A 14,163-nucleotide genomic window follows, 5' to 3' on the forward strand; every position below is an offset into this window, starting at 1 on the left:
GATGCATTAAGTATTTTTGAACAGTAGCTCCTACATCAGTTTAATGGATGTTAGTCTGATCTGAAGTTCTGTTAATTAAATGGAGAGCATAGAATATTTATTTTCTCCTCTTTCTGTGAGTATCATATGGCTGGACCATGCTGCCATTGTGATCCAAAAGTCTAATCCAAATGTGGATGAACTGTAATTTTACGGTGGTTGAAGTAGTTATGATAAATAGAAAATTTTCATCATGTACAGAAAGAAAGACTTAAATCTTTAATGGAGAGAATAGAGTTTATATGATGCCTAGCAGGTTTACAGCACCTTCTGATATGGAAACAAACAAGGATCTGAAGCATTGATCCACTACACAGTGAAAAACCAGAGGGAAAATTATATTTTTGTAGGGGAGTTAGAGGCTGCTGCAAACCTATTAGATATATTAATGCTGTAATCTGTAAACTGGTGCTGAGGCAGAATAATGAAAAGGTAGTTTTACAGGTTGTATGTCCAGGTTTGTTACTCATACTAATGTTAAAAGGGAATATGAAGTTAAATGTTCTTTCAGTGGCCTTACTTTTTGTATCTTCATCAAGTTGAGTTAGTGGAAGTTCAGAATCAGAAAAGCTTTTCTGGTAAAGGCAGATTTAGCACCCTCCACCCCATTAAAAAGCAAACCTTTTCTCAGTTACCACACAATAGCTGAGCAATTGTTCCTTACCTGTATTACAATAATGCCTAGAATTCCCAATCAACATCAGGGCCCAGTTGTACATAACAATATTAGATAAGAGATAAGATAGACACGGGGTGGGGGGGCCTGAGAGAGGTTAACCAAGTTTTGACCAAGGTCACAAGAGGTCAGTAGCAGAGCTGGAATAAGAATTTAGGTCTCTTAATCACCAGTCTAATGCCTTATCCACTGTAATACAATCTTTTCTAAGTGGACACTGCAGTATCTCGGATACCAGTGGGATATGCATGATATGTAGGTAGAAATATGAACCTCTTTATCCCAACACACCACTTTAGCTGGACATAGGGGTCACGTGTCCAAAGGACTGCGGCATTGCTAGTGCACTGAAACCCTTTGTTCACACAAATACAGCCCAGGAGCAGCTTCTCCCTGCTAGCTCTGTAGTCCCTTACCCCCACGTTTGGCTCCCTTTCCCAGGTCCTACGCTGCTCCTCAGTCCTGCAGCTTCTGCCCTCTTTGGCTCCTTCCTAACTACTCCAGTGTCTCTAGGGTGATCAGGTATCCAGTTTTCGACTGGAACACCCAGTCGAAAAGGGATTCTGGTGGCTCCAGTGAGCATTGTTGACCGGGCCATTGATTGTCCAGTTGGCGACGCTGCGCAGCAGGGCAGGCAGGCTCCCTGCTAGCATCCATGCCACGTGGCTCCCGAGAAACACCCAGTATGTCCCCCCTCTGGCTCCTATGTGAAAGGGCAGCCACACGGTGCCCCCATTCCAAGTGCCACCCCTGCAGCTCCCAATGGGAGCTGCGTGGGCAGTGCCTGTGGACGGGGCAGCGCACAGAGCCGCTTGGCCACACCTTCACGTAGGAGCTGGAGGGGGGACATGCTGCTGCTTCTGGGAGCTGCTTGAGGTAAGTGCCGCCCGGAGCCTGCACCCCTGAGCCCCCCCCCCCATGCCCCAACCCACTGTCCCTTCCCTGATCCCCCTCCCACCCTCTGAACCCCTCGATCTCAGCCCAAAGCACCCTCCTGCACCCAAACCCCTCATCCCCAACCCCACCTCCGAGCCCTCACCCCCAGCCAGAGTCCTCATCCACCACACACACCCCTACCCCAGCCCGGAGCCCCCTTTCACAACCTGAACCCCTAATTTCTGGCCCCACCCCAGAACCCACACCCCCAGCCCAGAGCCCATACCTCTTCCCACATGCCAACCCCCTGCCTCAGTACGGAGGCCTGTCCCATACTCTGAACCCCTCAGCTCCACCCCCCAGCCCAGAGTTCCCTCCTGCACCCCAAACCCCTCATCCCTGGCCCCACCCCAGAGCCTGTACCCCCCAGCCGGAGGTCTCACCCCCTTCTGTCCCCTTACTCCTGAGCCAGCCTGGTGAAAATAAGTGAGTGAGTGAGGGTGGGGAAAGCGAGTGACAGAGGGAGGGGGGGATGGAGTGAGCAGGCAGGGCTTCAGAGAAGGGGCGGGGCATAGACAGGTCTTTGGAGGAAGGGCAGGAGGAGGGGCACGGGTGTTCGGTTTTGTACAAGTAGAAAGTTGGCAACCCTAAGTGTCTCCCTAGCCAGCTCTCATTCCCACTACTTCCACCCCTTCATACGCAACAGCTCCTTACATCCCCCTGCTGTCATAAGTTGACTGCTCCTGCTCAGTAACCCCAGCAGCAGTTTCCCAGCTCATGTTTATTATCTTCATTCTCCTTCCTTCTTTCACATTTGTGCACTTTCAAAAATACAGGGATGAAGGGGTTAATGTGTTAAGGCTGCAAATAAATGGCTAGAGAGGAAGGCAGATACACCTGTGGTCCTAGAGACAAAGATTAATAAATACAGCACCATTTAAGCTGTTTGAGCCGAATGTGGTAAAAAAAGACATTGTTTTACTTGAAAATCTCCATTGGACTCTAATGCAGATGTGGCACTACCAGGGCTGGCTCCAGGCACCAGCCAAGCACGCAGAAGCCAATGGATAGGGGCGGCACATCTGGCTCTTTGGCGGCAATTCGGTGGCAGGTCTCTCAGTCCCTCTCGGAGCGAAGGACCAGCCGCCAAATTGCTGCCGAAAACTGAAGCGGTGGCAGTAAAGCAGATCGTGATCGCAGCTTTTTTTTTTTTTTTTCTGTGTGGGGTGGCAAAAACCCTGGAGCCGGCCCTGGGCACTACCAGGACTCCTGGTAACCAGAAGGTCATAGCTTAGAAGAGCCGTAGGTTCCTCACTTCTCCTGCCTTCTCCCATGCTCCCTGGGCAACAGTTTTATTTTTCTGGCAGTTTTATAGCCACCTTTACTTTGCAATGCCGTTTGCTGCAATGTAATTATTCAGATTGGCAACATTTAAAAGCTGCTTGATCCTTCCTCTCAAAAAAATGACATGCTAATATAATAAAACTCTTCATGTCTTGCATTTTTACATATAAAGGCATATATTGAAACTCACTGAAGATAATTTAGGAAGGCCTATTATATATCCTCATTTACATGTGTAGCTTAGAGTTGGGAAAATAGGGAAACACGAAACATCTTAGAAAACTTTTAATTAATGTTTTTATGTAGTTTGGCTCTTGCTTGAATCAGTAAAAGGAAAGTGTGACAATCAGGGTCCAAACACCCTAAAGAGAGAACAGAATGTTTAAATCCCCAAAATGAACAATTAAACCAACTGAGGGAATACTGTATTCTTGCATATTGAATAAGGTCTTTTATGGAAGCTTGTAATGTTTCAAACTTGATGGTCATTCATTATGTGTTGTAATTTTACCTAACCTGACAGTAGAGAGGGACACCTCCCAAGCCAGGTGTTTACATGAAACCAGCTCCAAGTAAGCATCTATTGTCCAGCCCAGGAAAAGACAATGATGGGCCATTGGAGTTAATGGGAAGACATTCAGGCAATCACATTAAGAGGGAATTTCCTCCATTCTGAATGACTATGGCTTTGTCTACCCTAGCACTTTTGTGGGTAAAACTTTTATCTGTCAGGAGGGTGAAAAAACACACTCCTGTCCAACATAAGCTTAATGGACAAAAGTACCCGTGTGGACAGCACCATGTCTGCGGGAGAGCATCTCCCATCAACACTGATCTTGTGACCACCCAACAACACCTAAAAACCTCCTCTTGCTTCCGGTATTTACCCACGTACCTTGTATTTGTACACCTATACTGTTGTGCATTAATATCCCTTTTCTTATTCTTCATGTTTTGTCTTATGCTTTGCAGCAGAAATTGTTCTTGTTGAGATTGTGCCCCCGGGGTGCTGCCAGGATGTAGGAATATTTGGACAGTCCGTCAGTGGGGCTTTCTATTAGCCTGGATGCTTTTTGGAGATAAATCAGTTCTTTGGGTGGGACGAATCTCAGTGCAGACCTGGTGTGGGTGGGTAGTCCCATCCCCATGGAGGCCCTCTTCTGGAAGTTGTCAGACCTATTGTAAGTAGGATTTGGGAATGAGTTTGTGGGTTTTGTTTTTTAAGAAAAACAATTTGGGGGTCTAGGAAAAGATGAGAAAATACCTTAATATATCTTCTTGAATATTAGAGACCTGTCTTGATAGTAATTTTTTATTAGGTAATAAGAATTTAAGCCTCATTTTTTTTTTAGATATTTTACTATTAGTTCAGTTATACTTGTGTAGAAACTAATAAAACACAGCAAGTGGACCCTATTGATGCTCACACAGGGAGTAGCAGAGGCAGAATGCATGAATCTGTTGATATATCTTCCCGACTGTGGATTTTGCTTCAGTATTTAATAATTCATTTATTTGTTTTCCAATGCTCTGTTCGCAATATCACAATGCCTCAGGCTGAGTCAACTCAGTTAGTGGGGCAACCCTTAAAAAAAATGGAGTTCCCCCTCAACCCACTTGTTGAGGCATGGGGCTGTTTTATTGCAGTTGAGTGGGTAGTTTACTTGAGTAGTATGCGGTTATTGAGGTTTTTTTTTTTTTAACCCAAACTGTACCAAAGATCATTTTAAAATGTTGAGGAAGGTGCTTCTGGTTTAAGAACAGCTATACATTATTTTTTTACCAATCCTGCAAATTATATCTTCTCCCCAAAATGGCTAACATCATTATACACAGAATTTGTAAGAATGACCTTGTTCTGCAGGATAGATTGGAGTGGTGCATCATAAAGGATACGGGCAAGCAGAATTGGGAAGCTGAGAATCTGGCAGCTGTCATCATTTTTTTATTGAAAGATACAGAACCTGAAACATTAGGGTTTTTTGTCTCCTGGTTAAATGGACTAAGCAAGAAAGTCTAATGCATTACAAATTGTCTGGGGACCTGGTTGTAAATGAGGATTTTCCTTTCCTTACAGCAGGTTGTCATTTTGAACAATGTCAACTCTGTAGAGGAAAGAGATTAAATGTATTGTTTTATTAGAAGCTGAACTCTCTCTCGATATATATTTGTGTGTGCATATCAAGTACTTGATTATATGAGGATTGCTTTAAAATTACGTGTATATAAAACTGCTTGTGTTTATAGAATTAGCAATGTGCCATTTGACTTTGTAGATTGTGATGTATTAAAGGCCAGCTTTCTTCAAGTTCAGGAGGCACATCTTCAAAAATCATGTCTTATTTAAGATACCTTACTATGTATATGAATGCATAGCTTTACATAATCATATGATGGTCTTTCTGCATTCATCTGCTTTCAACAATATTACATGTGTTTCAAAGACTGTCCTTTGTAATTTGCTTTAGAATTTTTAAAAACATTCTAGCACCTCAAAAACTTTAAATCAACTATACATTGATTTTTATGTCCTTTATAATATTGGGTGCAAGTTCAATGTTGTCTGTAATACACAATATCAAGACTTGACCTTTGTGGACCTAACGGGTTTTCCCCCTCTTCAGGAAGAATTTAAAATTGACTGTCATCACCTATTGCTTGTAACATTTAATAAGCAGTTAGAGCTGCACAGGTGGACAATAGAGAAATAATGATGTCTGGACTCAAGTGCTAAATTCGGTCAATTCTCATTTCTTATAGCCTGACTCCAACAGATACTTATTCAGCTGGGATTTTTTGTCCATTATGTTGCCATGTCATATTAGGCCTGGGTCAAATCCAAAACTTCTATACTAATAAGGCTTCCACACACCAATGCCTGAACTTTGGTGGCTTGTGGTTTGGTTTTGCAACACTAGGGCTGTCAAGCGATTAAAAAAATTAATCATGATTAATCACGCTGTTAAACAATAATAGAATACCATTTATTTACATTTTTTTTTCTAAATTTTCAAATATATTGATTTCAATTTCAACACAGAATACAGTGTACAGTGCTCACTTTATATTTATTTTTATTACAATTATTTGCACTTTTTTTTAGTATTTTTCAATTCACCTAGTACAAGTACTTAGTGCAATCTCTTTATCATGAAGTTGAACTTACAAATGTAGAATTATATACAAAAAACCCCGCATTCAAAAATAAAACAATGTAAACTTTAGAGCCTACAAGTCCAATCAGTCCTGCTTCTTGTTTACAATGTCACCTGTTGTATCTTTGCAAGATATTTACATACCAGATGTGCTAAAGATTCACGTCCCTTGATGCTTCAGCCACCATTCCAGAGGACGTGTCCATGCTGATGACGAGTTCTGCTCGATAACGATCCAAAGCAGTGCAGACTGACACATGTTCATTTTCACCATCTGAGTCAGATGCCACCAGCAGAAGATTGATTTTCTTTTTTGGTGCTTTGGGTTCTGTAGTTTCCACATCAGAGTGTTGCTCATTTAAGACTTCTGAAAGCATGCTCCACACCTCATCCCTTTCAGATTTTGGAAGACACTTCAGATTCTTAAATCTTGGGTCGAGTGCTGTAGCTTTCTTTAGAAATTTCACATCGGTATCTTCTTTGCATATTGTCAGATTTGCAGTGAAAGTGTTCTTAAAACGAACATGTGCTGGGTCATCATCTGAGACTGCTATACCATGAAATATATGGCAGAATATGTGTAAAACAGAGCAGGAGACATACAATTCTCCCCCAAGGAGTTCAGTGACAAATTTAATTAATGCATTATTTTTTTAATGAGCGTCATCAGCATGGAAGCATATTTCTCTGGAACAATAGCCGAAGCATGAAGAGGCATATGAATCTTTAGCGCCTCTGGCACGTAAATATCTTGCGACGCTAGCTACAACAGTGCCATGCAAACACCTGTTCTCACTTTCAGGTGACATTGTTATTAAGAAGTGGACAGCATTATCTCCTATAAATTTAAACAAACTGGTTTCTCTCAGCGATTGGCTGAACAACAAGTAGCACTAAGTGGACTTGTAGACTCTAAAGTTTTAGATTGTTTTGTTTTTGAGTGCAGTTATGTAACCAAGAAAACTACATTTGTAAGTTGCACTTTCATGATAAAGAGATTGCACTGCAGTACTTGTATGAGGTGAATTGAAAAATACTATTTCTTTGTTTGTCATTTTTACAGTGCAAGTATTTGTAATAAAAAATAATATAAAGTGAGCACTGTACAGTTTGTATTCTGTGTTGTAATTTAAATAGATATATTTGAAAATGTAGAAAGACATCCAAAAATATTTAATAAATTTCAGTTGGTATTCTATTGTTTAACAGGGGGATTAATCGTGATTAATTTTTTAAATCGCGATTAATTTTTTTTAGTTAAATGCATAAGTTATCTGCGATTAATCAAAGTCCTATACAAAACACAAACTGCCTTGGTTTGCTCACCACAGAAATGAGATGAAATAGAAACCTTTAATCCAAACTCTGTACGCAACCTCTGAAACTTCGGTGGTTCAGATAAGTGCTTAAAAACTAGTGAAGAGAGATGAAACACGGGGGTGCAACAAACAGCTGGAAGGAACATGGAGAGAGGATAAAGTCATGAGAATGTGTTTGTATAGGCCATGTATGTGCACACCAACATGGTTTCAAGTTGATTATTTTTCTTTTTAAATAATAAACGAAACAGAAAATAAGTATCAGAAGTCTGTACCTAATTGTTAACAGCTCGCAATTTCCTGTAGACATCATAGTAGAATTTAATCTTAAGGAGAAAAGAGTAGAGGCTTTTATGTACTACTGCATGGGCTGAAATTCTGGTCCCATTGAAGTCAATGTGAGTTTTATCTTAGGCCTGATCTACAGTGGGGTGGGGAAGGATCAATCTAAGTTATGCAACTTCAGCTACGTGAATAATGTAGCTGAAGTCGACGTACTTAGATCGACTTACCGAGGTGTCTTCACTGCGGTGAGTCGACTGCTGCCTCTCCCCCATTGATTGCTGCCCGCCGATCCGGTGGGTAGTGTAGACATTCCCACAGACTTCAGCAGGCCAGGATTTCACCTCTGGGGTCCATTTCCTTTGTGTAGAAGAAAACATGAAGATGGTTGTAGGAGACTTGACAAATGAACAAGGGAGGCAAAGCACCACTGGATGAACAGGCAGCAGTAAGAGCAATGCAGTAAGTTACAAGAGTGGGTAAGTAAAGAGAGGCTAAGTCAGGGGTGGCCAACCTGTGGCTCCGAAGCCACATGTGGCTCTTCAGATGTTAATATGCAGCTCCTTGTATAGCACCGACACGGGGGCTGGAACTACAGATGCCAACTTTCCAATGTGCCGGGGGGAAGCTCACTGCTCAACCCCTGGCTCTGCCACAGGCCCTGCCCACACTCCACCCCTTCCCACCCCCTCCCCAGAGTCTACCATGCCCTCACTCCCTCCCCCCCGCTCCAAGCCTCCTGCACGCCACGAAACAGCTGATCAGGAGGTGCGGGGAGGGAGGGGGAGGCGCTGATCGGCGGGGCTGCCGGTGGGTGGGAGGCGCTGGGAGCAGGGTGGGGAGCTGATGTGGGGGGCTGCTAACGTATTACTATGGCTCTTTGGCAATGTACATTGGTAAATTCTGGCTACTCAGGTTCAGGTTGGCCACCCTTGGGCTAAGTGAAGGGCTATAAAGATGAAGAGCCAGATGCTTGTGTTGAGGTGATGGGGAAGGGCAGCCACTGTAGGGACTCAAAGGGCCTAAATGTTTCATATCTTAATTTCATGTGAACATGCTATAATTTCATTTATAAAGAAACTCTATACTACTGCAAGGTACATTTGCACTGAATGCTTAGCCATAGGTTGTTTGCTGGAAAGAAGAACTCTTTGCTGTCCGAAACATAAAATAACAAAACCATTTCAGAGGCTGGAAGGCTGGGGCATTAAAGTAATGAGGTGGCATTTAATGCAAACTACAAAGGTGAGCTTTGACATTTTGTTTGGCGATTGCTGTGTCAAAACTTGAAGAGCGGTTATGTATTTGAAGGAGTTTTTGAATGACTGAATAATCAATTCTTCAGTCAGTGCAGGTTAACAAAGGAAAATGAAGATGGAAGAGCCTGTGCAAAATAAACTGCATATTTTGTTGAAATATTTAACAGCTCACCAAAACTTTAAAAACAAGCATACAGGACATGCATTTGATTAAACTTGGGCAAAAATGTGCACGGCTTCCTTATTTTTTAATTGTGTCCATTTTAATTGACAACTCTAATTGTTATGTTTCCTGGGCAAATGTTGATTTTTTCTGATAAAGAAATAGAAATTATACCAGCTTCCTGTGGTATCTCTCAAGATTCTACAGGAACTTTTTTTTTTTTGGAAAGAAAATTGCTTTTTTAAATACAAACAAGTATTAAAATAAGATAGAGAACAGGGATCAGGAACCTAGGCCCATCACTGTAAATAAATAAATAAATAAAAGTGTTAGTTGGCACTTGAGCTAGTGTGCAATACTAGCTTCTGAGCCTTCACACAACAAAACAGATACTTCAGAAGCAAACCAAATACATGAACCAAGCAAGATAAAACAAGCAGAAAATTGGTGGCAGGCTAATAGTATGGCTGTGACCTCAATTAATGTGCTGTTAGTAAATGCTATATGATTAATGATGACAGATGAATCCTAATCCCAAGTCCTATCCTAAATTATACTTACTAAATGAATGGTTAGTGTCAACATTGCTAATGTCAGCTGTCAACAGTAGTAGTATCAGAGTTTGTTCCTGATGCTGAACTTCTGGAGTCCAAAGAAAGAGGAGCCATTACTGCTGCTCTCAAAAGACATCTGTCCTGCTTCTCCCGTTGCTGTGTCTGCATTCATTAGGATTGCCATTCTTGCTCTTTTACAACAGTGAAACCTCACATTTTTTATTTCTTCATTTCATCTGGGGGGGGGGGGGGGGTAGAGGCGCCCGAACCTCCTCCAGACACCACTTGTTTCTAAAGTCCTTGCCCCTAGTTTGTAGCATAGGTGGGGTTCTCTGAACCAGGGGTTCTCAACCTTTTTCTTTTTCTTTCCAAGGCGTGCCCCCTCCCCAAAAACATGCTATAAAAACTCCATGGCCCATCTGTGCCACAACAACTTTTTCTGCATATAAAAGCCAGGGCCAGCATTAGGGGTAAGAAGCAGGGCAATTACCCGGTGCCCCATGCCACTGGGGGTCCTGCAAAGCTAAGTTGCTCAGGCTTCGGCTTCAGCCCCAGGTTGCGGGACTTGGAGCCCCAGGCTTTAGCCCCAGGTGTTGGGGGCTTCGGCTTTCTGCCCTAGGCCCCAGCAGGTCTAATGCCAGCCCTGCTTGGCAGACCCCCTGAAACCTGCACGTGCCCCCCCAGTGGGCCCCGGACCTCTGGTTGAGAACCACTGCTCTAAGCAAAACAAACAGGCAAAAGAAAGGTCCTTTCCTTTCTCTCTCACTTATGAGAGAAGGGAATGCAAGTGAAAGCAAAGACAGGGAAAGGTGGCCTGTCTCTCAGATAGTATCTCAGTTCTGCTCTCTGGGCTTGGTCCATCAGTGAGTCTGTATCTATTCCCCTCCTGTTTGGTGTCCTGCTTTGCAGCTGGTCAGTGCAGTTTTGGGGCAGTGAGGCCTGCAACTGTTTCCCTCCTGGCTGATCCATCTTTGTGATGTAGCAGCTCTCCTCCTGTTCACCACCCCTTCCTGTGGCAGGTTTTCCCTTTTTAAGCTCCCCCCACCTCTAGGCAGAGCAAGCCTTTCAGGTGCGCCTCGTTAATGCTGAACAGGTCCAGAAGAGCTCGTTAGTTTCCTCTCCACCAGAACAAGGGTGTGTCCCTTCACATCATCCCTTCTTCCTTGCTCTTGGTCATCTCTCATCCTTCAAATATTTAAATATTGAAAAAGAGCTAAATTCCAAACACTCAGTGCTCTCCCATAACAAAATTAGAACTGGAATTACAACTGGCAAATGCAATTTAAACACATACTCCAAAATCAGTTATTAGCTTTTGTTCGTCAATTTTCAATAACAATTTTACCCGAAGTGTTTGAGACATTTAAAATAAATGAGATAAACAGGGCAAAGCTTAAGTGAAGTTTGGATAATGGGGAGTTTTGGTTAAATAGAGCTGTGATGTATTTCTCCTGAGTTTTTCATTGACTTTTCCTCTTTCGATGCCAACACAACTATCCTCCCTTTTCCAATGCACAAAAATGTTGTTTATCACAAAGGTCAAGGACCAGTGACCCTACAAGTTAATGTAATGATTGATGTTCTTTTCTTCCCCCTTGTGAATTGTGATCCATTGTTTTCCTTGTCAGTGAGCAAGCAGCTGGAGTTTTTGTTTTGTGTTTTTTGCTGCTGAAAAACTTCTTGCCATGAAATGGCACTGAATGTATTTGTGTGGCTCTATTTAAAGCACTTCGAAAGGTTATGAAATCTCTCAGCAGTGTGTTCTCTCCTTGAGGATAAAGACCATTCTCCACTTCACTTTAGCTAAAACATGTTTAACTTTTTAACACTGAGGGTGATTAACCATTCGAACAAACTACCAAAGGAAGTAGTGGATTCTCCATCTCCTGGAAGACTTCAAATCAAGACTTGGATGCCTTTCTGGAAGCTATGCATTAGCCAAACACAAGCTACTGGGCTCAGTAGAGGGGTAACTGGGTGAAATTCTGTGGCCTGTCATACGGGAGGTCAGACTAGATGATCTAATGGTCCCTTCTGGCCTTAAACTGTATGACTTAATCTGTGATCTAAGCAAAGGTCAAATCAGTGGTGGTACTTACATTTGACTCTTGTTCATTTTACAGGTACTACAGTGCAACCATTTTGCAGATGTCGGGGGTTCAAGATGACAGTCTTGCAATCTGGCTGGCTGCAGTGACAGCATTTACAAACTTCCTTTTCACACTAGTGGGAGTCTGGCTTGTTGAAAAAGTGGGCCGCCGGAAACTTACGCTTGGTAGCCTAACAGGTGAGAGATTACTTGGGGAATACTGTTAGATTCTAATGAAGGTGAACAAAATGAAAATAAGGCTCTGAATTCTACTTTGATCAACAAGATCTTCTAAAGAAAAGTAAAATAAACGACTGACTATTTTGCCCACACACACACACACAGATAAAATGTGCGTGTGTGTGTGTTTAAGTACATTAAACTGAAGTACACAGGGCCCTTTAAGAATGAAAACAATGTGCAGCGAGGCACTAAGAACGAAAGCAATTTTTAAATTTATCATAAGGAGTATATTTGTTCAGCTGCAATTTCTGCTTCAGGGCACAGTTGACAATAATAGGTATACCCCTTTAAGACTTTAATTTAGGAGCAATCAAATGTGTCTAACTTCACAGCTGGTTAGTTTTAAAATATATAATATGGCATATGTAATTTTTAGCAACTAAAGTGAATTTGTAATGTTTTGTCAGAAATTATTACGGAAAGCAAAAAGACATATTGTTGCAGTGTTCTTTTAAAAAGAGAAGAATGCTGTTCTGTTCATTGCCCCTCCAAATATGAAATAGTAAAAGCATTATAGTTAATTGTTTAACATGAAGTGGCTAATCCAACACAGTAACATGAGAAACTAAAGTGTAAAATTTTGAATGCCTTATGAATTTTAGCCATTAGCTAAGCATTCTTGTATAATGGCATTAACATCACACTTAAACTCAATCAAAACAGTCACTTCTAGGAAGGTGATATAGGCAGAGCTAGTAGCACTGTCTATAGTTAATGTAGCCCAGCAGTTCTCATTATAAGACCTTGTTTTCATTTGCTTATATCTTTACCTGACTGTTTGGCTGGAAATTTTCCATGCCAAGTTTCTGCCTCAGGTTGAGTGGTCTGGTTTTGTTTTGGAAAGTTTCAACTAAAAGAGTTCTGCCATTTCAGAGAACGAGATTAGGGAAACATACTTTGTTTTGCCCATTTAAAAAAAATTGTATAACTGTGTAGTTGAGAAGTTCTCCTACCTCCATTGTTGGCCCAGAAACATGACATTTGACAGTGGTGGTCTCTGTATCGGGGATCTAAACATCTGAAGAGTAAAATAACTTACTAGTTCATTTAAAAACTTATTTTCCAGAGTGGAACACCAATATATTTGGACAAAATTCTCAACTAATAGCACCTAAGCTGCATCTGGGGGGTTTTCGCCTTCCTCTGGAGCATGGGGCACGGGTCACTTGCTGGAAGATTCTCTGCACCTTGAAGTCTTCAAACCATGATTTGAGGACTTCAATGGCTCAGACATAGGTTTGATAGAGGAGTGGGTGGGTGAGATTCTGTGGCCTGCATTGTGCAGGAGGTCAGACTAGTTGATCATAATGGTCCCTTCTGACCTTAAAGTCTATGATTCTGTGATCTGCAAAATTTGTCCTCATTCATGTTGCCTACAAAACATGCATTTGTGTGTGGTAACTGAGCGTGTTGGTATGCACAGTTAACCAATTTGTACATTAAAACATGAAATTTTGAGCAAATTTGGTATGTTCAAATTACAATAGGTACCCACATTTAAAATAATGCCTTTTAAGTGCAGATTTTGACAACTTGAATCTTCTTATACTTGATTCAACAGCACAAGGGTTGAAACTTGACAAAGATAATTTGGATAAAAGAGAGCAATCACCGTTAAACATCTACCAACTGAGGTCAGAGCCAGACAGTTACATGACGTTATTTGCATCAATAGTATATAGTAACTTTAGGGTTACCATTCGTCCGGATTTACCCAGACATGTCCTCCTTTTTGTGCTAAAAATAGCGTCCGGGGGGAATTTGTAAAGCACTCACAATGTCCGGGATTTCCCCCCTCCCCCGGAGCAGCTGGGAGGGCTGCAGGGAAGTCCCGGGCTGGACTTCGGAGCAGCTGGAGAGGAGCTCCGCCCTGCATTCTGAGCAAGTGTCTCAGCACAAAGTGCAGCCCTCCCCTTTTGCAACTGGGAGCGGTTACTGCCATGCAGCGTAGCAAAACGGGAGCGAGAGCACTTTGTGCTGATAGAAGGGCAGCTCTCTCCTGCAACCCGGTCCGGGCCAGGGACCGGGTTTTGTTGTGCAGGGGAGCTTAGCCACGTGTCCGGCTCGCACAGAGCCCAACACCCTGTTCTGAGCAGCAGGGTAAGGGGGACAGGAGAAGGGGCAGGGAGGTTCTGGAGGGGGCAGTCAAGAAACGGGGGGGGGG

The 14,163-nt window shown here is 42.5% G+C and overlaps 1 protein-coding gene across 1 annotated transcript in view; it reads left to right on the forward strand.

Moving 5' to 3' along the window:
- Nucleotides 1–14,163, forward strand: part of SLC2A13 (solute carrier family 2 member 13) — a 329,713-nt gene that overhangs the window by 212,347 nt on the left and 103,203 nt on the right. The window contains exon 5 of the mRNA XM_034766891.1: nucleotides 11,791–11,954. Coding sequence (XP_034622782.1) covers nucleotides 11,791–11,954 — 164 coding nt within the window. The remainder of the gene's footprint in view (nucleotides 1–11,790; nucleotides 11,955–14,163) is intronic.

This window comes from Trachemys scripta, chromosome 1, assembly GCF_013100865.1.
Source record: "Trachemys scripta elegans isolate TJP31775 chromosome 1, CAS_Tse_1.0, whole genome shotgun sequence".
NCBI classification, from domain to species: Eukaryota; Metazoa; Chordata; order Testudines; family Emydidae; genus Trachemys; species Trachemys scripta.